The sequence below is a fragment of the Anguilla rostrata genome, chromosome 5 (genome assembly GCF_018555375.3).
Source record: "Anguilla rostrata isolate EN2019 chromosome 5, ASM1855537v3, whole genome shotgun sequence".
Lineage (NCBI taxonomy): Eukaryota > Metazoa > Chordata > Actinopteri > Anguilliformes > Anguillidae > Anguilla > Anguilla rostrata.
In genome coordinates, this window is record NC_057937.1 from 7,574,660 (window position 1) to 7,596,645 (window position 21,986).

Consider the following 21,986-nt stretch of genomic DNA (forward strand, 5'->3'; position numbering starts at 1 on the left):
CACAGAGAGGGAAAAGTGTGGAAGGAAAAAGGCATTTATTACATTTCCAAACAGCTGCATAGCACTAAACAGAAAACATGATCTTACACTGTGCAAAAGCTCTGACCAGCAGTGCACACTAAATTAGCTGCTAAATGCCATGGCCATGATTAGCTAACCACATTTTTTGGTATTCTTCCATTTTGATTGGGGGGGGGGGGGGGGGATGACAGCACGGGAACTCCAGCTCACTTCAGTTAAACAACTGTCAGGCAGGTTGTGACTCAAAGAGCTCAGTGCGCCTCTTCTGCCACACGGACATCACAACAGTGAAACGAAAGGAGAAAGAATATAACCTCGGAAAGGGTTCATCAACATTTTACTGCCAACACAAAAAAAAGAACGCAACCTCACACACTCATGCACACGGTTCTAGGCTCTGTTCTATGAGTGGTGTATAGCGTGTGCCCGTTTGATGATGGTCCCCCGTTCTCCGGTGGAATTAGGTCTTGCACAAGGCCACAGCAGAGAACCGCACCTCGTCCTTCTCGCGGGCTGTAAACTGACGACAGATCTTTGCTGCATCCTGTAAAGAAAAATAAATAAGGTATTTTTACAGTTCTGTGTTTTAACACCAGCATGCACACCAATTTAACCATCTTAGAGCAACCCAAAACACCAATGTAACCATCTTGGAGCAAAAGGACACCAGTATCCTACCCATTTAATATAATTTTAGAGCAACTGATCCATTAGACATCAACCACCATTTTTGACAGTGAGAAATGAAAGTAACCTCCTAAAATTGCCTTAAATACGATCGCTCAGATGATGTTGGACATTACCATTAAGAAGGTGTTCTCGTTCGTAGCACCATGTTTCACTGGGGACTTCACTCGTCCATCTATGGACAAAACAGGCATGGGGACACAGAAGATTTAAATTTCACAGCCAGGTTAATGCAGCATAAAGCAAAAAATAAATGAATAAATGCATTATGTCTCACCCAGCTCGTACAGATGTCCGTCCATGTTCACAAAAGTGATGAAATGGAAGTTCACTTTGTCTGCCTCAACCTGAGGAAAGCAGCAGTGTGGTCAGACTAAATCACACACAGCTATTTTTTTTTTTTTTTGCATTTAATACACAATACATGCTAATGCCCGAAATGATTTGAAAAGCTGGTAGCACAAAAATCTGAAATGCAAAAGGATGGAGAAGAAAATAAATTTTTTAAAAGTAACTGTAGAAAGTGCGAGTACCCGGCACTGCCCCTCAGCCGCGACCTCGTCATGGACGGAACGGATGTCCTGGGGAGAGAAGGGGGGGGGGGGGCGGGGGGTTCTGGTCACTAGGAGAAGCAGGCAAACAGAGAAACGCAGGCCCAAATTCACAAAGCGTCCGTGTAAAAGCACTAATCTAGGATCAGTTTAGCCTATTGGTTCAAAATGGATAAAGGATGTGCATGTGGCAAAGGGACGACTGATCCTAGATTAGCACTCCTACCCAGAGGCACAGGAGACAGTGCATTTCAACATCTGACCAGAAAAGTTAATTGAGCACTGATTTTCTAGGCTTTGGCTCCCCCTAGTGGAATGTGGGGTTCATTTTTCAAATAAGTCAACATTGAATTTCCAAAACTCAAAAGCACCTTAACAGCATAAAGTAGTAAACTATTAAACAGCATGCAACAAGTGAAAAAATGTACTTTGACTAATCCACACTTCACTATGTCTAAGCGATATAATTAATGAGGGACACACGGCATAAAGTTGTGAAATATTTGCTTTGCGAGTTCTTCCATAAGGTATAACTTATTTGAAAACAGCACAGGTTTGGCTCACTGCCATTTGTGATGTCTTTGAAGTCTTAATTTTCTACATGTAGTTTCAGTGACAAAGCCACATGTCTAATCGGTATACACTTTAATAAATTACAATTTAAGAGTCACTTACCAGCTATTATCATTTAACAGCACACAATAGATACCAGAAGCAGTTAATCTAATTCTGACCTCGAACACAATCTTCATGGCATGCATAGACATTTGACGCAATATGGCCTAAAGTTAATTCATCATCATTCATATTCATTGCACATAATTAGACAGCTGACAAGTTGTTACATAATTCTTAATTATGCTGGAATGAAATCTAAAACTCAGTAACCATGACAGAGGGAGAAACACCAAACAAAGAATTGATATGAAGTAAAAATGTAGTATCCATGCCAAAACAGAAATGTTTCAAAAACTTGCATTCCTTGATGCAAGAAACCGGCATGTACGTTTTAAACTGACACATAGGGATGGGTGCTTTACCATCAGTCAGGGTACACCTGGGCAGGATGTGCTCCACACCTGTACGGCAACTGGGCGGGGCATAGCCAGTACCTGTACGGCAACTGGGCGGGGCATAGCCAGTACCTGTACGGCAACTGGGCGGGGCATAGCCAGTAACTGCATGGCAGCTGGGCGGGGCATACCCCGTACCTGTACGGCAACTGGGTGAGCCATGCCTCGTACCTGTGCGGCAACTGAGCGGTGCAGGCCCCGTACCTGTACAGATATGACTACCCGCTTGTTATAGTTGAGGAACTGAAATTCTGGTTGGAGACCAGCATACATGGGGGTGAGGGGTATGCCACAATTGAGGCTGGGACCACCTCGTTTTCTGACTCATTAGAATCATTAAACATTTATTACAAAGTAATATTGAATCATTGGGGGAAACACTTTTTCCAGCACATGTCAATGCATTTGTTGATTTTCCTTTCAACAGCAATTAGTTACATAAGCTGCTTCACTTTTTCAGGCCAACTTTATGGTTTCACAAAAGGAAACATGCACACAACTAGAGCTCACAGGAAGTCGATATCCTGAAACCAAATCTGCCATTAAAGAGTTTCCCTGCATTACTGAATTTATGGCAGCAGTCCCCGTATAAAAGCCCATACGAGTTTCTTACTGTACCTCTCCGGCACACTTATCTTTGTTCTACATGCATTTTCCTTCGGTTTAACATGTTTTTGATTGCATTTTTGCCTATGTGCAAATCTGAATACCCAGAAAAATGCTGGAAGGAGCAGAAATGTGTCTACTGCTTGCATTCCATCCCGTATTTACGGTTACAATAACCAAACTGTAATAACAGGAGTTACTGGGAATTACTTTCACCCCCCCCTTCCTCACAAACTCTACCTTATTATTCTCCAGGCATTTGGCCCTCTCATCCGCCGCCATTTTGGCCGTTTTGTCCAGGAACTTCTTCAGTGCTGAGTCACTGTCTGCCATAACAGGAGAGCAACGTGAGAACAGACTGTCATCACCCAGCCCTATGATCATCCACAGACGCGAAAAAGGACCCTACTTTTCACACCGTTTCATCTACACACTGGATTTTTCTTTTAATACAAACCCCGTACAGCAGTCTATGGCATGGCCCATCCTTTTTGGATTTCATTCAGTCTAGTCCCACCCTGATAGCAGTTTAACAGAAGTTTGCGGACTACTCGGTTCCGGCACCCACGTCAGCTCACCAAACTCCATCTTGTCCTGGTTGTTGGCCACAGCATGCAGCAGGCCCACAGTGCCACAGGAGTTGACCACAGTCTGCTTAAGGAAGTACACCTTGGGGTCCTCCGAGCACCCCCCATCTGCCATCTGCTTCTTCCTGAACGCCTCGTGCTGACAGGAAATGGAACAATTACAGCAGCCGCGAATCACAAATCCTTCACTCTGCAGCCTCGTTCGCCATTTCCCCTACTCGCTGAAATCATGTCACATGGCCACAGTTTCTGCCTAGAGGAGGTAACGTCTGGGGCGAGAACAGACTTGCACACCTATTCATGCTGGAGATACGCTGTACAGGTTTCTCAAATTCAAAGCACAATAAATTAATTGCCCCGCATGTCCCAAATTGTGCAATTTTATTCTCCCTACTTGTTTCATATTAAAGTTGTGTGCAACTATGGGAGATGCCATTTATAAACCTCTATCACAGTCTCAACAGAATGGGATATGGCACGGAAAATTAAGTTGTATAAAGAGCTGTATTCATACAGAATGTTTCATAAATTGATCCCCCATTAGTCAAATTATGCAGTCAATGCATCCAATTCAATACCTTCAACTCCAGAAAAACGATTTGGTAAACTTACACTTTCTAAATATAACCCATGCAACTTTAGAACCAGTGTGGGAATGAATTTATTGCGTAGCTGTTATCCAGTCATGCAAACTAAAGACCGGTGACAGAGCAGGAAAAACGGATTCCAGGCATTTGGATGCAGGAGAAGCTTTGTCGCGATTCCAGAACGTTCCCCTCGGCTGAACGAGTCCCATTGCGCTCACTCCCGCGGTCGGTGCGTAGCCAGCGCCCTACCTGTTGCGTTAGCGGAAACAGCAGCATTACTGCACAGGACGGAGCGGGTACTGACGACAGCGACTCGTCCTCCAGCCCCAGCACATCCACGAAATGCCAGGACCCCCGGACCCCCAACTTGGACAGCACCTGAAACCCGAAGCAGGGGACAAAAGGAGATCCGCGCATCGTTGTCCAAAATGTTGACCGTGGTTTTATGTACAGAAGTAACATTAAGCCATATACTGCATGTATGAGGGGAAATGCACAATATTTAGCAAAGGAGCACGCAAGACTGCCAATTACGAAATTAAGCGCATAATACCACACTTCGTTTCCAAAATACCGACATTTCGTCCCCCCCAGTAGAAGATGCTTGACCACGCCCTTACTGATGACAATAGCGTAACCAGTTAACATTAACAATCAGTGAAATAATTTAAAGCAAAAGGTTTATGCAAGCAAATAAAGGCCATAAATTCTCGCAAACTCCAATTCCGTGCCGAGAGGTGACTCAGCGTCTACGTACTTTGTTCAGCATCTGAAAAGAAAATGACAAACATACAGGCTATTAGTTTAAAATGTCACATGCATCAACGATTTCGCTACTGAGCAAGAAGCCATGTCCATCAAAACTAAAAAAAAAGATATACAGCACCTCGGGATTAATTTCCATAGGCTTCCACTCCATGGCTAGCAGGTGGGTGTGGGCGTCTCTCGGAGGTACCAACAAAACACGAAGAACCGCACGGTTATACTAACGGCGTTTTGTATTTGTCCACAAGCCCAAGCACGCCATTCATATACGAGCGGTCCTATCCCATTTCTGCAGCCGATGGGGGTGTAAACGGATAATAATAACTACGAGACGGTAACATTTCTGTTTAACCCGCACACAACAACGGTGTGGTAGACCTATTATTATTATAAATTAGTATATTTCCCTCCATCTTTACTGGTTGGAAGCACGCATAACAATAAGGTCGTTCTGGTCTCGCGCAAATAATAGCACGTTCCATGATCGTACGATTGACTTGTAAACTGCAACGGGTTAGCCAATGTCGAACGTGGAAATAAATTGTGAACCTGTTCATTATACAAACATAAATGTTTTAAAAACAGTGTAATTGGTTTTCATAACTGCCATCGTTAATAAAATATAGTTTCGGTTACATTTGTCCTTTAATATGCCTGATTTTTTTCTACCCTGGGACATTATACTCGTCGCACAGAACTTGATATTTGTTCTTATGTTCCAGTTTATCCTGGAATATTCCATGTCTGGCATTAATTCAATTTGTTGTTTTCAACAAGACCAGAGGATTATTTTATGAATATAGTCAGGAGAAGCCAAGTCAGGAGACAAGCATGACTGAGCAAAGTAGAAATACTGGATCTATCATGGAATAGTCGACCGAACATTGACCGTGTATGCAATTAAATAAAATAAAGGATTAGTGATAGGTTCGTGTTCCCAATATCATAATTTTTTTAACATAGCAAAGGTATGTTACATAACAAAGTATATTTTCTTCTGATGAATTGCAGTTGAAAGTTTCATTTATTTGAACAATTTCTGTTTATCAATACATGTGCATGCAATATACACCGTTCGTTTAAAAAAATAAAATAAAAACCTTAAACCCGAACCTATTTTCAATATATCGCTTAAAATATAAAATGATTAAAAAAATAACTATAAAAGATAGAACAAAATAAAAAAATCAAATGATAAATTAAAGGTTAATTAAGGTTCATTTCAAAAGTAGTTCAGGATAAGATAAGATAAAATAATCCTTTATTAGTCCCACGGTGGGGAAATTTGCTGTGTTACAGCAGCAAAGGGGATAGTGCAATAGCAAGGAGAGTAAAAAAATGTAATAGATATAATATATACAGACAATATACAAGCAATAAACAAACAATGCACAGATGAGGGTTGCAGTGTGTTGCTATGCTACCGGAGACTGGGGGTGGACGCAGTTACAGGGCGCACAGTGTCCATCACCGCTGCCTTCAACATCACTGTGGGCTGTGACTAAGCGAAGGCCCTATGATGAAATCTATGGTGCTGCAGCCGCCCACACGAACCGTCACAGATGGCTTCACAGAAGCCATCACTGCAGTCAGGGATGGAGAGGAGGCCGATGCTGGAAGGACTGGACAGATCTGGTACCCAGGCAAGAGTGACTCTCAAGCCCAGGACTCTGAGGATGCCGGTTACTGAAGTAGGGCGACAGCGAGGTGCAGGATGACGTTTGGCCCAATGGGGCCGGAGAGCGGATTCCAGCTTCAACAACAGAGCAGCCAATTAGAAGCCCTGGGGAAGTGGTTGGCTGGCTCACTCTGTGACACGACGAGTGTGAAGAGGACAACAGACCCTGCACATGACTGGGAGCGGAGGGTTGAGAAGGGTGGTGTCCCTGTGTAATGCAAGGCCTGGTGCTGTCAGTTCATGGTCCTTGCCAAGCTTCCCTAAGCCTTTTGACTTCAGAGCTGCTTGTTTCAGGACTTGTACTGCATGTCTATTGTGTGCATGCGCTGGTACTTTGACTTATTATCTTACTGTGGCCTAATGGAAAGGGAACCTGTGTGACGAGATATTTACAGGCTAGAAGGACAGACCGTAGGGCGGCTTAAGAGGGTTTCCTTCAGACGGCACAAAAGGAATTTATACAGAATTTTTAACTGAGACACTGTCACAAAAACACTTCACAGAAAAATAGGAAAACAGAGAAATTAGGGAAATGGTGAAAAATGGGCCTGAGTGTAAAAGCAATACCAAAAATGTAGTACTTTACATGCCCCTTGATTCATAATCAGTAAACAAAAGTACTTCTAGACGCAACAACACTTTGCACTAATGCAATATGTTAAAAATGTCACCGTTCATATGTGCACAAGATCATCTGCATTTATCCTTCACTGGGATCAAGTATAAGTTGATAATCAAGATTTCATCAGGACTGAATTATGCAGTAAAATCAACAAAATGGACGGATGATTCTAATTGCCCCCAGATGTCATGTCTTGTATATGTTTTCCTTACTGCAGCATCTCTCCTTTCTTCCTCATACATGAGGTATAAGAGAGCCACGCAAATACAATGGGGTAATCTCCAAAAAAAATAAAGAAATAAATGAACACTTGTGTGATACCGAAGTGAAGTATCGCTTTTAGTGTGTCTGCAAGAACATGAGAACAGAACACAAATATAAAGTGTGAAACACAGCCATAGTTTGTGATTCCATTTGTCATTCATAGGCATTCTTAAGTGGTTCTTTTTAAAGATTTTGTGATGTCATAACATAGTAACAAATGTATTTAATGGCAAAGACCGGGGGCACTGTTTCCCTTTTTACATTTGGATAACCATTTTGCCACCTTCATAGTGTTGTATTGTCTTTGATAATGAAATGTATGAATGCCTTGTGAGTGCAAGTGCATATACGTAAGGTCAAGGACAGAGCATTAAAATTATCATTTGACCCCATTATTGTATAATTGCATGAAACACATCCATGTAGTTCTGGGAATAAATTTTAATTTTCCAGTTTGCATTATCATTTCAATAAAAGTATTCATAAAGCTTACAAATCACTGTTTAAATGAAATGGCAGTACTAGCATCCAATATTAAATGGCAAATTCAAATGACATTTTTTAATTTTAACTTTGAGACAAATTGTGCATATACGTGTGGAAAATTTAAATTCAGCTGTATGATTACATTGCCATTTTACATATTACATTTTCATTTCATTTTGGCTGCAACACGCTTCCATAAGTAGGCCTACATATAGATACAGGGTAATACCAATAGAATAACTTAGACTACTGACTCAATGGACAGAATAGATACTAGGTAAGTACTGTATAATGTTAGGGTAACAAGTATGACAACAGTTGGCAGTACAGTTCCCAAGTTTTTATCTAGTACCTTCATAGGTAGATACAGGGTAATGTCATTAGAATAACTTCATCAGACCCAATGGACAGAATAAATCCCAGGTAAGTACTTTACAGTGATAGAACAAAAAGGCTGACTCCAGTTGGCAGTACTGTTCCCATGAAGTTTCTACTACTACTTCATGTGTAAGTACAGAGAAAGTGAGAGAAGGAAGACTAACAAAATATTCACAAAGGATAAAGCTGTAACTGGGGGGAAAACAGTACAAAATAACCAATAACACATGGTTTTGCTTCAACCATTATGTAATAAATCTGTGGCACAATGTCCAAAGCAATGTTGTTTTTTTTAAAAAGTGCACAAAAATGTACTCATATCCAATGACTCTGTCGTGTTATTTTTAAATAACTTTTTCTTCAATACGATCATTGCTCGTACTAAAATTTAATATATTATGATATTATCCCTAAATACCTAGTTTATTACAGTTATTGCTGATTATTAAAATGGTGCTAGCAGTTAAGTCACACATTTAGTACCACACATGCCACTCTTCAAATGTGAGTTAAAATGAATTTACAAAAAAATATATCATATTTGCCTCTCAGATGTCTTAATTATGCATTTACCTCTTTGGAATTAGGGATCTTTACAGAATTAGGGTCTCTGCTAAATAAATGAGCATCAGTGAGAAAGAGAGAGAAGTCAGGTGGTATTTCTTCAGTGTAGAAGGTCCAGAGGCTGAGGTTGTTGGAACTTCGGGTATGGTTGTTGCGGTTGATTCTACTGTAACAGAAGGAAAATCTATGAACAACCCTTGAATAATTGTGGACTTAACGTGAAAATAATTTCAGTTTGGGCATTTTTCAGGAATATATTATTGCGGAGATTTAATCAAGCAATGCCTTCAGTAGGGTTGTACTCAGTCCGAAAGAGCCGTTCAAGAGGGCTGTACTCAACCCATAAGAGGCCTTCAATAGGGCTGTACTCAACCCAAACAAGGCCTTCAATAGGGCTGTACTCAACCCAAACAAGGCCTTCAATAGGGCTGTACTCAACCCAAACAAGGACTTCAATAGGACTGTACTCAACCCAAACAAGGCCTTCAATTCGAGCTGTACTCAACCAAACAAGGCCTTCAATAGGGCTGTACTCAACCCAAAAGAGGCCTTCAATAGGGCTGTACTCAACCCAAATAAGGCCTTCAATTCGGGCTGTACTCAACCCAAGCAAGGCCTTCAATAGGGCTGTACTCAACCCAATCAAGGCCTTCAGTGGGAGTTAATCCCAAGAGCATAAGCAACACAACTGAAGTTTGCAATTCAAGCTTATTTCCAACTAGACGATAAAAACAGCAGTCCAGCCGAAGGGATAACCCAGAGCTGATAATACCATAACCACCCTAAAACTGCAAACAGAACACTTGTCCCTCCTAAGGTGTGGGCCAGCAGTGGTTATACAGTAGACTACTACAGCCTTTAGAGAGAGGTAAAATTGTGCATTTTTGTAAGCTTTCCTAAATCCTAAATTCTCTCTTAAAAATGAGAGAGAGAGAGAGAGAGAGAGACTTTTAAAAATACAAAAATACAAATGGATTGTTTTATCGAAGTCCTTGTACTCACGTGCAATGATACTCCCAGGAATAATATTCAGGGAAATTTGCCCAGTACTCAGCGCTTGGCTTAGCGCACTCTCTGCAGAGGAGGTGCTGGGAACTGCTGATTGGTTCTTAAAAATCAGGGTCATGTCAACACCCACTGACCCATTCCTGTAAGTAGAGGAAAAGCTTTGTATCATCACCCCTTTTGCTATCATCACAACTATTACACTCAGTGTCACATTTCCCTTATTGCCATACTTTTTAGACAGATAGATAGATACTTACTATAAACTCCACCACCACCATCATCATCTTCACTAGCACCACCAATAGCTTAATTATTTTTTTTTTACCAGAATTTGTTTAATCGGGATCAATACCTTCTCCATGATGCCATAATTTATTGTCATGGCCACTAGTTTCATTGCAGCCAAGAAAAATTTAATCACAGTACCTAGAAAGTACAATTTATATCAGACAACCAAACAGATATGTGGAGCTGTAAGTGGTGAAAAATACTCACCAAAACCTATTAACAATGGACCGTCTGTATGTTGAAGAAAAACTTGACTGGTACACAGTATGTATCTGAATGAAAAGAAAAAACACAACAATATAAAACCAATATTATAAATATATACTTTGTGTGTGTGTGTGTGTTAGTGCATACGGATATTACCTAACAGTTACCAAAATCAAAATGTGTAACCATTCAAATATTAACATGAGAAATTGAATGCTAATTTAATAAAGCTTTATGACATTGACATAACAGAGAGATCTTACCGTGTTAGTAACATTTGTTGCCAGATTCTTGAACTCCTGTGAGTTTTGGTCAGACAGCTCCTGAGTAAATTTCTGATTCAGTCTGAACTGAAGCTCCAGGGTCCCCTCCCCATTGCTGGGTGGACCAGTGGGAACAGCCACATTGGGAACAGTCGCGGCTGCAGTCAGACCACTGGATCCCGCTGTTGTTGCTGCAGGCTGACCTGTGGGTCCTGCAGTCACTGGAGCAGTCAGACCACCAGAACCTGCAGTCACTGGTGCAGTCTGTCCTGCAGTTGCTGGTGCAGTCTGGACTGCGGGCCCTGCAGTTGTTGCTGCAGGCTGACCTGTGGGTCCTGCAGTCACTGGGACAGTCAGACCACCAGAACCTGCAGTCACTGGTGCAGTCTGTCCTGCAGTCACTGGAGCAGTCTGGACTGCGGGTCCTGCAGTCACTGGTGCAGTCTGTCCTGTGGGTCCTGCAGTCACTGGTGCAGTCTGTCCTGTGGGTCCTGCAGTTGCTGGTGCAGTCTGGACTGCGGGTCCTGCAGTCACTGGTGCAGTCTGTCCTGTGGGTCCTGCAGATGCTGGTGCAGTTTGACCAGTAGGTGCTGCGGTTGCTGGTGCAGTTTGTTGTGCAGATCCTGCAGTTGCTGGTGCTGTCTGACCTGTGGGTCCAGCTGTTACTGTTGCAGCCTGGTGTCCACGTGCTGCAGTTACTGCAGGTGTTGCAGCTTCTCCAGCGGACTGAGCAGCCACTGCAAGTAACCAGATGTTGTAATACAGCACAATTGAGTGTTGCACAATTGAATGTTTAAATTGTACTTTCTTACCTGAAACCACTATGCTAGTGGTGTTGATAGGGAGGGTTAAGCCCGAGGAGTTGGAGGAAACAGCTGTTATTAAGGTCTTTGCCACATCGCTGGTTTCAGGGACAGTGTTTAAGTTATTGAACACCAGCACAGCGTCCACAATCACTGATCCTTGCCTAAAACACCAAAGCATACAGTGTACTGATTAATTATCACTGGAGGACAATAAACCATCACCTGGATAATGAGGAGGAGAAAAAAAAAATTCCAGCTCCAAATACTAGTTATTCACAAAAATATAGAATAATCTGTCTCAAGATTGAGCCGACAGGGTGAAAAAGTTAAAGTTTCTGATCCAGTAGGCTTCTCTTGATAAGTGGAACCTCTATATGAACTATGGAAATCTTGTAGACGTTTTAATCATTTGCAAACCAAAGTAAAAGAGAACGTCTAAGCCGGAACAAGGCCTCCACACGGTTGCCAGGTTCAGGTCAGTTTCGAGATAAAATTTCAGGAGAAACGTGAGATTTTGCCATATGCTCTCTTTGTGACCACTAAACAGTAAAAGTAATATATGTACTGTGTGTGTGTGTGTGTGTGTGTGTGCGTGTGTATGTATGTGTAATAGTAATGTTTACTGGAAAAGACCAGGAAGAAGAAGGTTAACATAAGAGGCAAAGTTTTCTCTAGCTAAAGTTATAAAAAAACATGTGGTCTGATACTTTTTTTCTGTATGTACATGTATATTGTATATATATATGATTTCATCATAAGAACATGGTTCGTATTTACCTACCTGAACCCCTGAACCTCAGTGTGATTAAATGTGTCCCCATACTGCTCTGTATAGATGGTATCCAGCTAGAAATATAAGGGAAGAAGATATGTGAATCTTTAAGGCAGACAAGTCTATATTCCACATATGTATAATTTGATGAATATGTTCAGGAAAAATAAACTGGTTAAATACAGTGGAAAATTACGCACAACACAGCAAATAAGAAGAAAAGAGTAAAACAGAACAGAAGTACAGACAGGCAGAAGAATGTAGGCAAGTGAAGCTATACTCTTGCCAAATAAGTAGAGCTACTGGTAACCATGCTAATGCTCATAGCACCCACGCTAACTTCACTGCAGAAAAAAAATAAACATCACCTGCTCTTCGACTTGATTTTTCAAATTTGTGTACTCTGGTGAGGAGGAATTTGTGAGGACCGCCTCAAACTCCTGCTCCAGTCTAAATTCCAGCAATACCTCAGGTATCCCTGCAGGGTCCTGTGTCAATGTTGCAAGGATTGTGGTGGACATTTTATGGCTTTTGGAGGTCATTACAAGGCTTGTGGTCAGTGTAGGATTTATGGCTAATGGAGCATCACTGATGGTTGGCGCTAACGAGTCTGTGGTTGCTTTAACAGGTATTGTCATTGGTGTTATGGGGTTTGCTGAGACAGTGTTTGGTATTGTAGGGCTCATCATTAATGTTACAGGTTGTGTGATCATTCTTGAAATGTCTGGGATCGCAATTTCAGTTATTAGCACTGATGTTACAGGTACAGTGGTTGATGTTACAGGGGAACTTGTGGATGTTGAAGGGGTTGTGGTTGATGATGCAGAAGATGATGCAGATGTCAATGTGGCAGTTTTTATGATCAATGATAAAAGACCTGTGATTGGTGTTGGTTTCATGGTTGGTTTTTCATGGCTTTGGGTCAGTGTTGCAGGACTTGTGGTTGATGTTTCAGGGATTGCAGTCACTGTTACAAGATTTGTCTTGACAATTGCAGTGTTTCTGGGTGATGTTGCAGACCTTCTAGTTGAGGATACAGAGTCTGCTGTCAATGTGACAGTTTTTATGATCAATGATAAAAGACTTGTTATTGATGTTGCAGGTTGAGAAGTTATTGCTGTAGGTCTTATTCTCTGTGTTCCAAGGTTTGTACCTGATGTACCAGATTTTGAAGTGAATTTTGCCATTTTTATGGTTGATGTTACAGGAAGTGATGTTGATGTAGTTCCTCCAGGGGTTGATTCTAGAGGGCGTACATTAGATGTTTCGGGGTTTGTGGTTGATGCTGTCAGCTTTGTGGATGATGTTACATGACTTGTTATAGATAATCTAGAGTCTGTGGTTAATATTTCAGGTTCTGTTATTGGTGTCGTAGGGTTTGTGGAAGATATATTGGGGATTGCAGTCACCATTGCAGGCTTCATACTGGATGTTGCAATTTTGATAGTAGATGTTACAAGACTCGAAAGAGATATGATGGAGTCAGAGGTTGGTGGAACAGGACTCATCTTCGATGTCACAGGGCTTCGGGTCAAAGTTGAAGGGTTTGCACTGGGCGTGGTCAACGTTTCAAGCTTTGTTGCTGATGTTACAGGGCTTGTTATTGATGATACAGAGGCTGTGGTTGATATTTTAGGTAGTGTCACTGTGGTCATGGGGTTTGTGGCCGATGATTCAGGATTTGCAGTTCCTTTTGCAAAGCTTGTCGTGAACATTCCAGTTGTTTTAGTTGATTTTACAGAACTTGATTCAGATGTCATAGCATCAGAGACTGCTACAGTTGGGCTCTCTGCCAGTGTGGTAGAGCTTAGGGTCAGTGTTGTAGGGTTTGTGGTTGATGTCTGAGGGATATCGGTCGATGTGGGTTGGTAGATACTGAGCAATCCAGTGATTGTGGTTGATGTTCCAAGTCTTGTGTTTGATGATGCAGAGTCCGTCATCAATGTTGTACTCTTTGTCATCAATGGAAAAGGGCTTGTGGTTTCTGTTGCAGGTTGAGAAGTTCTTGTGGGGTTTGTCCTCAATGTTCCATGTTTTGTAGTTGTTTCAGGTTGTGTAGTGACCTTTGCTGTTTCCTCGGTTGAGGTTACAAAAATCAATGGTGATGTGGTAGAGTCAGAGGTCAATGTTAAAGGGCTTATATTTGACGTTGCAGGTTCTGTGCTCAAGGTAGCAGTGTTTGTGATTAATGCTGAAGACATTCTGGCTGAGGTTACAGGACTTGTTGTTGATACTGCTAAGTCTTGGGTTGATATTTTAGTTTCTGCTGTTTGTGTTTGGAAGTTTGTTGTTGATATTTCAGGGATTGAAGTCACTATATCAGAGTTTGTAGTTGATGATGGAAATTTGATAGTTGATGTTGCAAGACTTGATTGGGATGTCACGTCATCAGAGACTAATACAGTTTGGCTTATGGTAGGTGTTGTCGGCCTTTGGGTCAGTGTTGCTGGGTTCCTAGTCTGTGTTGTCGGGATTTCAGTCACTGTTGCAATGTTTGTAGAGAAAGTAGGAGTGTTCTTGAGAGATGTTGACATACGGTTTGTGGTCACCATTTCAGTGTTGGTACTCAATGTTGCAGACTTTGTCATGAACGTTGTAGATGATGTTACAGGACTTAATATGGATGTGTCTGGGAGAGAGGTTGGTGTTACAGGGTTTTAGTCAGTGTTGCAGAATTTGTGGTCAATGTTTCAAGCTTTGTCGTTGATGTTACAGGGCTTGTTATTGATGATACAAGGCTGTGGTTGATATTTTAGGTAGTGTCACTGTGGTCATGGGGTTTGTGGCCGATGATTCAGGATTTGCAGTTTCTGTTGCAAAGCTTGTCGTGAACATTCCAGTTGTTTTAGTTGATTTTACAGAACTTGATTCAGATGTGATAGCAACAGAGACTGCTACAGTTGGGCTTTCTGCCAGTGTGGTAGAGCTTAGGGTCAGTGTTGTAGGGTTTGTGGTTGATGTCTGAGGGATATCGGTCGATGTGGGTTGGTAGATACTGAGCAACCCAGTGATTGTGGTTGATGTTCCAAGTCTTGTGTTTGATGATGCAGAGTCCGTCGTCAATGTTGTACTCTTTGTCATCAATGGAAAAAGGCTTGTGGTTTCTGTTGCAGGTTGAGAAGTTCTTGTGGGGTTTGTCCTCAATGTTCCATGTTTTATAGTTGTTTCAGGTTGTGTAGTGACCTTTGCTGTTTCCTCGGTTGAGGTTACAAAAATCAATGGTGATGTGGTAGAGTCAGAGGTCAATGTTAAAGGGCTTATATTTGACGTTGCAGGTTCTGTGCTCAAGGTAGCAGTGTTTGTGATTAATGCTGAAGACATTCTGGCTGAGGTTACAGGACTTGTTGTTGATACTGCTAAGTCTTGGGTTGATATTTTAGTTTCTGCTGTTTGTGTTTGGAAGTTTGTTGTTGATATTTCAGGGATTGAAGTCACTATATCAGAGTTTGTAGTTGATGATGGAAATTTGATAGTTGATGTTGCAAGACTTGATTGGGATGTCACGTCATCAGAGACTAATACAGTTTGGCTTATGGTAGGTGTTGTCGGCCTTTGGGTCAGTGTTGCTGGGTTCCTAGTCTGTGTTGTCGGGATTTCAGTCACTGTTGCAATGTTTGTAGGAAAGTGCAGTGTTCTTGAGAGATGTTGACAAACTTGTGTCACCATGTCAGTGTTCGGACTCTAAGTTGGCTTGTCATGACCGTTGTAGATGAGTGTTAAGGACTTATTGGTGTGTCTGAGGGAAGGTTTGTGTTCGGGTTGTATAGTCAGTGTTGCAGAATTTGTGTCAATGTTTCAAGCTGGTCGTTGAAAGTTACAGCTTGTCATGATGATAAAGGCTTGTGGTTGATTTTAGGTAGGTCTGTGATGGGGTTTGTGCCGATGATTCCAGGATTTTGCAGTCCTGTTGCAAGCTTGTCGTGAACATTCCGTGTTTTAGTTGATTTACAGAACTTGATTCAGATGTCATAGCATCAGAAGCTGTACAGTTGGGCTCTCTGCAGTTGTGGTGCAGTCTTAGGGTCAGTGTTGTAGGTTGTTGTGGTATGTCTGAGGATATCGGTCGATGTGTTGGTAGATACTGAGCAATCCAGTGATTGTGTGATGTTCCAAGTCTGGTTTGATGAGCAGATCCAGTCATCGTTGTACTCTTTGCATCAATGGAAAGGCTTGTGGTTCTGTTGCAGGTTGAGAAGTTCTGTGGGGTTTGTCTCATGTTCATTTTGTAGTGTTCAGGTTGTTAGTGACCTTTGCTGTTTCTTAGTTGAGGTACAAGAATCGATGGTGATGTGGTAGAGTCAGAGGTCAATGTTAAGGCTTAATTGAGTTGTAGTGGTCCTGCAGTTGTGATGAGTCTGACCAGTGTCCACAGTTGTTTGCCAGTCTGCTTGAGTGTTCCTAGCTGGAGTCCATGTTGTATTACCTAGTGTTGTACTTCTCAGTATCTGAGTAGCCACTGCAAAGTACCATGTTAAGTACGCAGAATCAAAGTTGCATTCAATTGAAATTCATGAATGTTAATGAAGTCTTACTTGAACCATGCAGCGGGGCTAAGAAATAACCAGAAAGTTGGAGCAGGTTTTGTCTTGCACACGTGGTCAGGACATTTATATGAACCACACAGCTCATCAGATTGCCAAAACACGGTGTATAATTATTTCCTGAGGTAAAACACTGAATGAGGGAGAAATTATGAGACTAAATTTGACATAGCTTCGTTTAGGGATTCTGTGAACTAAGAAAATCTTGTTGGGGTTTTAATTATTTGCAAACCAAAGTTCAATAGATTGTCTATGCTGGAAAAAGGTTATTTTATGTGCATATAAAGGCCTCCACAAGGTTCCCCAGGTTCAGGACAGGTTTGAGATAAAATTTTCGGAAAAACTCTAGTGTATGTCATATGCTCTCATTGTGGCCACTTGGCAGTAAAGATAACATATATGTACTGTTTGTGTGTGTGTGTGTGTGTATATGTATGTATGTATGTGTAGGAAGAAGGTTAACGTGAGAGTCAGGAAACCTGGTTTCTCACTAGTTGCAGTGAATTCATACTGTGGTTGTGTTGCAGTTTTACAGCAGTTTCCTTTGCTAGACAACACAAGATATTTTTCTTCTGCCTTTTGATCTTGCGGCTCTTCTCCTGTTAACATGACTGCCCATCAGCTAGGACCGTCTGGTCTGATCAAGTACTGAACATTTCACTTAGAAATCTTAAGCCTCTTTGCAATTTCTCACTGGGAATAACCTTCTTGTCACAAAATATGTTTATTTAGCCCCGCACATCTAAGCGTCACTCCCTCTTTTTTACCATTTTTCTAAAAACTATAGTGCTTATTTTACTTGCACTACTGACTAAAATTATTAAACTACCTGTGTTTTTTAAAAAACTTAAGAAGATAAGATTTCTCTGAATTTCATTACCCCTCCTCCTCTCTACCTCTTACTTTGAAAAATGACTGTATAGACTTGAAATAATTTTTTTAAGTTGAATTAAAGCCGAAGGAAGCTATTTCGAGGAAAGTCACGTTATTTCTGAAGTAAAACTCATCATTTTGAGTTATTGTAGGTAGAAAACAATGTTTATTCTTTGGTGAGTTGTTCAATAAATGCACATATATTAACTGATTTTTTATTTAGCTAAAGTAAAAAACTAAAATAAACAACTTATAAAATAAAAAATAAAAAACCCACAGGTGTTTGATACCTTCGGTCTGTGCTATATGATTTCATCACAAGAACATGGTTCGTATCGACTTACCTAAAACGCTGGACCTCAGTGTGATCAAATGTGTCCCCATACTGCTTTTTATAGATGGAATCCAGCTAGAAATATAAAAGGGGAGATATTTGAGTCTTTAAGGAACACAAGACCATATTCCACATATTTCATTTTTTTGGTTGAAGAATACATATGTTCAGTAAATATAACATACACTGGACAACAATGGATAATACAGGAAAGAAGAAGAAAAGAGTAAAAAGAACAAAAGTAAAGACAGGTGGAAGAATGTAGGCAAGTGAAAGTGAAGCTACACTCTCGCCAAATAAGTTTAACTACTGGTAACCATGCTGATACTTATAGCACCCATGGTAACTTTATAGAAGATAAAAAATGAACATCACCTGCTCTTCAACTTGATTTTTCAAATGTATGTACTGTGTTGAGGAGGAATCTGTGAGGACCGTTGCAAACTCCAGATCCAGTCTAAATTCCAGCAATAACTGTGGTCCCTCTGCTGGGGTCTGGGTCACTGTTGCAAGCATTGTGGTGGACATTTTATGGCTTTTGGAAGTCATTGCAAGGCTTGTAGTCAATGTAGGACTTATGTATAATGGAGCATCACTGATGGTTTGTGCTGAAGAGTCTGTGGTTGCTGTAACAGGTATTGTCATTGGTGTAATGGGGTTCGCTGAGGATGCTGACATTGTAGGTTCTGTGCTCAAGGTAGCAGTGTTTGTGATTAATGCTGAAGACATTCTGGCTGAGGTTACAGGACTTGTTGTTGATACTGCTAAGTCTCGGGTTGATATTTTAGTTTCTGCTGTTTGTGTTTGCAAGTTTGTTGTTGATATTTCAGGGATTGAAGTCACTATATCAGAGTTTGTAGTTGATGATGGAAATTTGATAGTTGATGTTGCAAGACTTGATTGGGATGTCACGTCATCAGAGACTAATACAGTTTGGCTTATGGTAGGTGTTGTCGGCCTTTGGGTCAGTGTTGCTGGTTTCCTAGTCTGTGTTGTCGGGATTTCAGTCACTGTTGCAATGTTTGTAGAGAAAGTAGGAGTGTTTCTGAGAGATGTTGACATACGGTTTGTGGTCACCATTTCAGTGTTGGTACTCAATGTTGCAGACTTTGTCATGGACGTTGTAGATGATGTTGCAGGACTTAATATGGATGTGTCTGGGAGAGAGGTTGGTGCTCGAGTGTTTACAGTCAATGTTGCAGAATTTGTGGTCAATGTTTCAAGCTTTGTCGTTGATGTTACAGGGCTTGTTATTGATGATACAGAGGCTGTGGTTGATATTTTAGGTAGTGTCACTGTGGTCATGGGGTTTGTGGCCGATGATTCAGGATTTGCAGTTCCTGTTGCAAAGCTTGTCGTGAACATTCCAGTTGTTTTAGTTGATTTTACAGAACTTGATTCAGATGTCATAGCATCAGAGACTGCTACAGTTGGGCTCTCTGCCAGTGTGGTAGAGCTTAGGGTCAGTGTTGTAGGGTTTGTGGTTGATGTCTGAGGGATATCGGTCGATGTGGGTTGGTAGATACTGAGCAATCCAGTGATTGTGGTTGATGTTCCAAGTCTTGTGTTTGATGATGCAGAGTCCGTCATCAATGTTGTACTCTTTGTCATCAATGGAAAAGGGCTTGTGGTTTCTGTTGCAGGTTGAGAAGTTCTTGTGGGGTTTGTCCTCAATGTTCCATGTTTTGTAGTTGTTTCAGGTTGTGTAGTGACCTTTGCTGTTTCCTTAGTTGAGGTTACAAGAATCGATGGTGATGTGGTAGAGTCAGAGGTCAATGTTAAAGGGCTTATATTTGACGTTGCAGGTTCTGTGCTCAAGGTAGCAGTGTTTGTGATTAATGCTGAAGACATTCTGGCTGAGGTTACAGGACTTGTTGTTGATACTGCTAAGTCTTGGGTTGATATTTTAGTTTCTGCTGTTTGTGTTTGGAAGTTTGTTGTTGATATTTCAGGGATTGAAGTCACTATATCAGAGTTTGTAGTTGATGATGGAAATTTGATAGTTGATGTTGCAAGACTTGATTGGGATGTCACGTCATCAGAGACTAATACAGTTTGGCTTATGGTAGGTGTTGTCGGCCTTTGGGTCAGTGTTGCTGGGTTCCTAGTCTGTGTTGTCGGGATTTCAGTCACTGTTGCAATGTTTGTAGAGAAAGTAGGAGTGTTCTTGAGAGATGTTGACATACGGTTTGTGGTCACCATTTCAGTGTTGGTACTCAATGTTGCAGACTTTGTCATGAACGTTGTAGATGATGTTACAGGACTTAATATGGATGTGTCTGGGAGAGAGGTTGGTGTTACAGGGTTTATAGTCAGTGTTGCAGAATTTGTGGTCAATGTTTCAAGCTTTGTCGTTGATGTTACAGGGCTTGTTATTGATGATACAGAGGCTGTGGTTGATATTTTAGGTAGTGTCACTGTGGTCATGGGGTTTGTGGCCGATGATTCAGGATTTGCAGTTCCTGTTGCAAAGCTTGTCGTGAACATTCCAGTTGTTTTAGTTGATTTTACAGAACTTGATTCAGATGTCATAGCATCAGAGACTGCTACAGTTGGGCTCTCTGCCAGTGTGGTAGAGCTTAGGGTCAGTGTTGTAGGGTTTGTGGTTGATGTCTGAGGGATATCGGTCGATGTGGGTTGGTAGATACTGAGCAATCCAGTGATTGTGGTTGATGTTCCAAGTCTTGTGTTTGATGATGCAGAGTCCGTCATCAATGTTGTACTCTTTGTCATCAATGGAAAAGGGCTTGTGGTTTCTGTTGCAGGTTGAGAAGTTCTTGTGGGGTTTGTCCTCAATGTTCCATGTTTTGTAGTTGTTTCAGGTTGTGTAGTGACCTTTGCTGTTTCCTTAGTTGAGGTTACAAGAATCGACGGTGATGTGGTAGAGTCAGAGGTCAATGTTAAAGGGCTTATATTTGACGTTGCAGGTTCTGTGCTCAAGGTAGCAGTGTTTGTGATTAATGCTGAAGACATTCTGGCTGAGGTTACAGGACTTGTTGTTGATACTGCTAAGTCTTGGGTTGATATTTTAGTTTCTGCTGTTTGGTTTGGAAGTTTGTTGTTGATATTTCAGGGATTGAAGTCACTATATCAGAGTTTGTAGTTGATGATGGAAATTGATAGTTGATGTTGCAAGACTTGATTGGGATGTCACGTCATCAGAGACTAATACAGTTTGGCTTATGGTAGGTGTTGTCGGCCTTGGGTCAGTGTTGCTGGGTTCCTAGTCTGTGTTGTCGGGATTTCAGTCACTGTTGCAATGTTTGTAGAGAAAGTAGGAGTGTTCTGAGAGATGTTGACATACGGTTTGTGGTCACCATTCAGTGTTGGTACTCAATGTTGCAGACTTTGTCATGAACGTTGTAGATGATGTTACAGGACTTAATATGGATGTGTCTGGGAGAGAGGTTGGTGTACAGGGTTTAAGTCAGTGTTGCAGAATTTGTGGTCAATGTTTCAAGCTTTGTCGTTGATGTTACAGGGCTTGTTATTGATGATACAGAGGCTGTGGTTGATATTTTAGGTAGTGTCACTGTGGTCATGGGGTTTGTGGCCGATGATTCAGGATTTGCAGTTCCTGTTGCAAAGCTTGTCGTGAACATTCCAGTTGTTTTAGTTGATTTTACAGAACTTGATTCAGATGTCATAGCATCAGAGACTGCTACAGTTGGGCTCTCTGCCAGTGTGGTAGAGCTTAGGGTCAGTGTTGTAGGGTTTGTGGTTGATGTCTGAGGGATATCGGTCGATGTGGGTTGGTAGATACTGAGCAATCCAGTGATTGTGGTTGATGTTCCAAGTCTTGTGTTTGATGATGCAGAGTCCGTCATCAATGTTGTACTCTTTGTCATCAATGGAAAAGGGCTTGTGGTTTCTGTTGCAGGTTGAGAAGTTCTTGTGGGGTTTGTCCTCAATGTTCCATGTTTTGTAGTTGTTTCAGGTTGTGTAGTGACCTTTGCTGTTTCCTTAGTTGAGGTTACAAGAATCGACGGTGATGTGGTAGAGTCAGAGGTCAATGTAAAGGGCTT

The 21,986-nt window shown here is 41.4% G+C and overlaps 2 protein-coding genes across 8 annotated transcripts; both read right to left on the bottom strand.

Annotated features, from left to right (window-relative positions):
- Window positions 1–18: 18 nt before the first annotated feature.
- Window positions 19–5,134, bottom strand: uchl1 (ubiquitin carboxyl-terminal esterase L1 (ubiquitin thiolesterase)). The gene is made up of 9 exons (XM_064334862.1): window positions 4,999–5,134; window positions 4,870–4,881; window positions 4,362–4,490; window positions 3,517–3,664; window positions 3,179–3,264; window positions 1,242–1,289; window positions 986–1,055; window positions 825–883; window positions 19–565 (listed from the first exon to the last, which is right to left on the bottom strand). Exons 1-9 carry the CDS (start codon window positions 5,029–5,031, stop codon window positions 482–484), a joined length of 669 nt encoding a protein of 222 aa, XP_064190932.1. The 5' UTR covers window positions 5,032–5,134; the 3' UTR covers window positions 19–481.
- Window positions 4,993–21,000, bottom strand: LOC135254573 (mucin-2-like). 7 transcript variants are annotated; one of them, XM_064334858.1, is made up of 8 exons: window positions 18,337–21,000; window positions 17,972–18,036; window positions 11,448–11,602; window positions 11,004–11,372; window positions 10,636–10,904; window positions 10,373–10,437; window positions 9,872–10,017; window positions 4,993–9,035 (listed from the first exon to the last, which is right to left on the bottom strand). In XM_064334858.1, the coding sequence occupies exons 1-8, from the start codon at window positions 20,932–20,934 to the stop codon at window positions 8,899–8,901; spliced, it is 3,804 nt and encodes a 1,267-aa protein (XP_064190928.1). In that variant the 5' UTR covers window positions 20,935–21,000; the 3' UTR covers window positions 4,993–8,898. The 7 variants fall into 7 exon arrangements, with proteins under 7 accessions (XP_064190928.1, XP_064190926.1, XP_064190925.1 ...); XM_064334856.1 differs by having other exon boundaries at window positions 10,636–10,937; XM_064334855.1 differs by having other exon boundaries at window positions 10,636–10,961.
- Window positions 21,001–21,986: the final 986 nt, after the last annotated feature.

Excerpts from the sequence above, each read along its gene's own strand:
- uchl1 (XM_064334862.1), bottom strand. The coding sequence starts at position 5,031 with ATGGAGTGGAAGCCTATGGAAATTAATCCCGAG. Across the intron at positions 3,665-4,361 it reads TGTTTCCGCTAACGCAACAG|CACGAGGCGTTCAGGAAGAA; the intron begins GTAGGGCGCTGG and ends ATTTCCTGTCAG. Across the intron at positions 884-985 it reads CGGACATCTGTACGAGCTGG|ATGGACGAGTGAAGTCCCCA; the intron begins GTGAGACATAAT and ends TTTTGTCCATAG.
- LOC135254573 (XM_064334853.1), bottom strand. The coding sequence starts at position 20,934 with ATGTCTTCAGCATTAATCACAAACACTGCTACCTTGAGCACAGAACCT. Across the intron at positions 11,603-17,971 it reads ACTGAGGTCCAGCGTTTTAG|GCAAGGATCAGTGATTGTGG; the intron begins GTAAGTCGATAC and ends TTGGTGTTTTAG. Across the intron at positions 10,438-10,635 it reads CAACAAATGTTACTAACACG|ATACATACTGTGTACCAGTC; the intron begins GTAAGATCTCTC and ends CTTTTCATTCAG.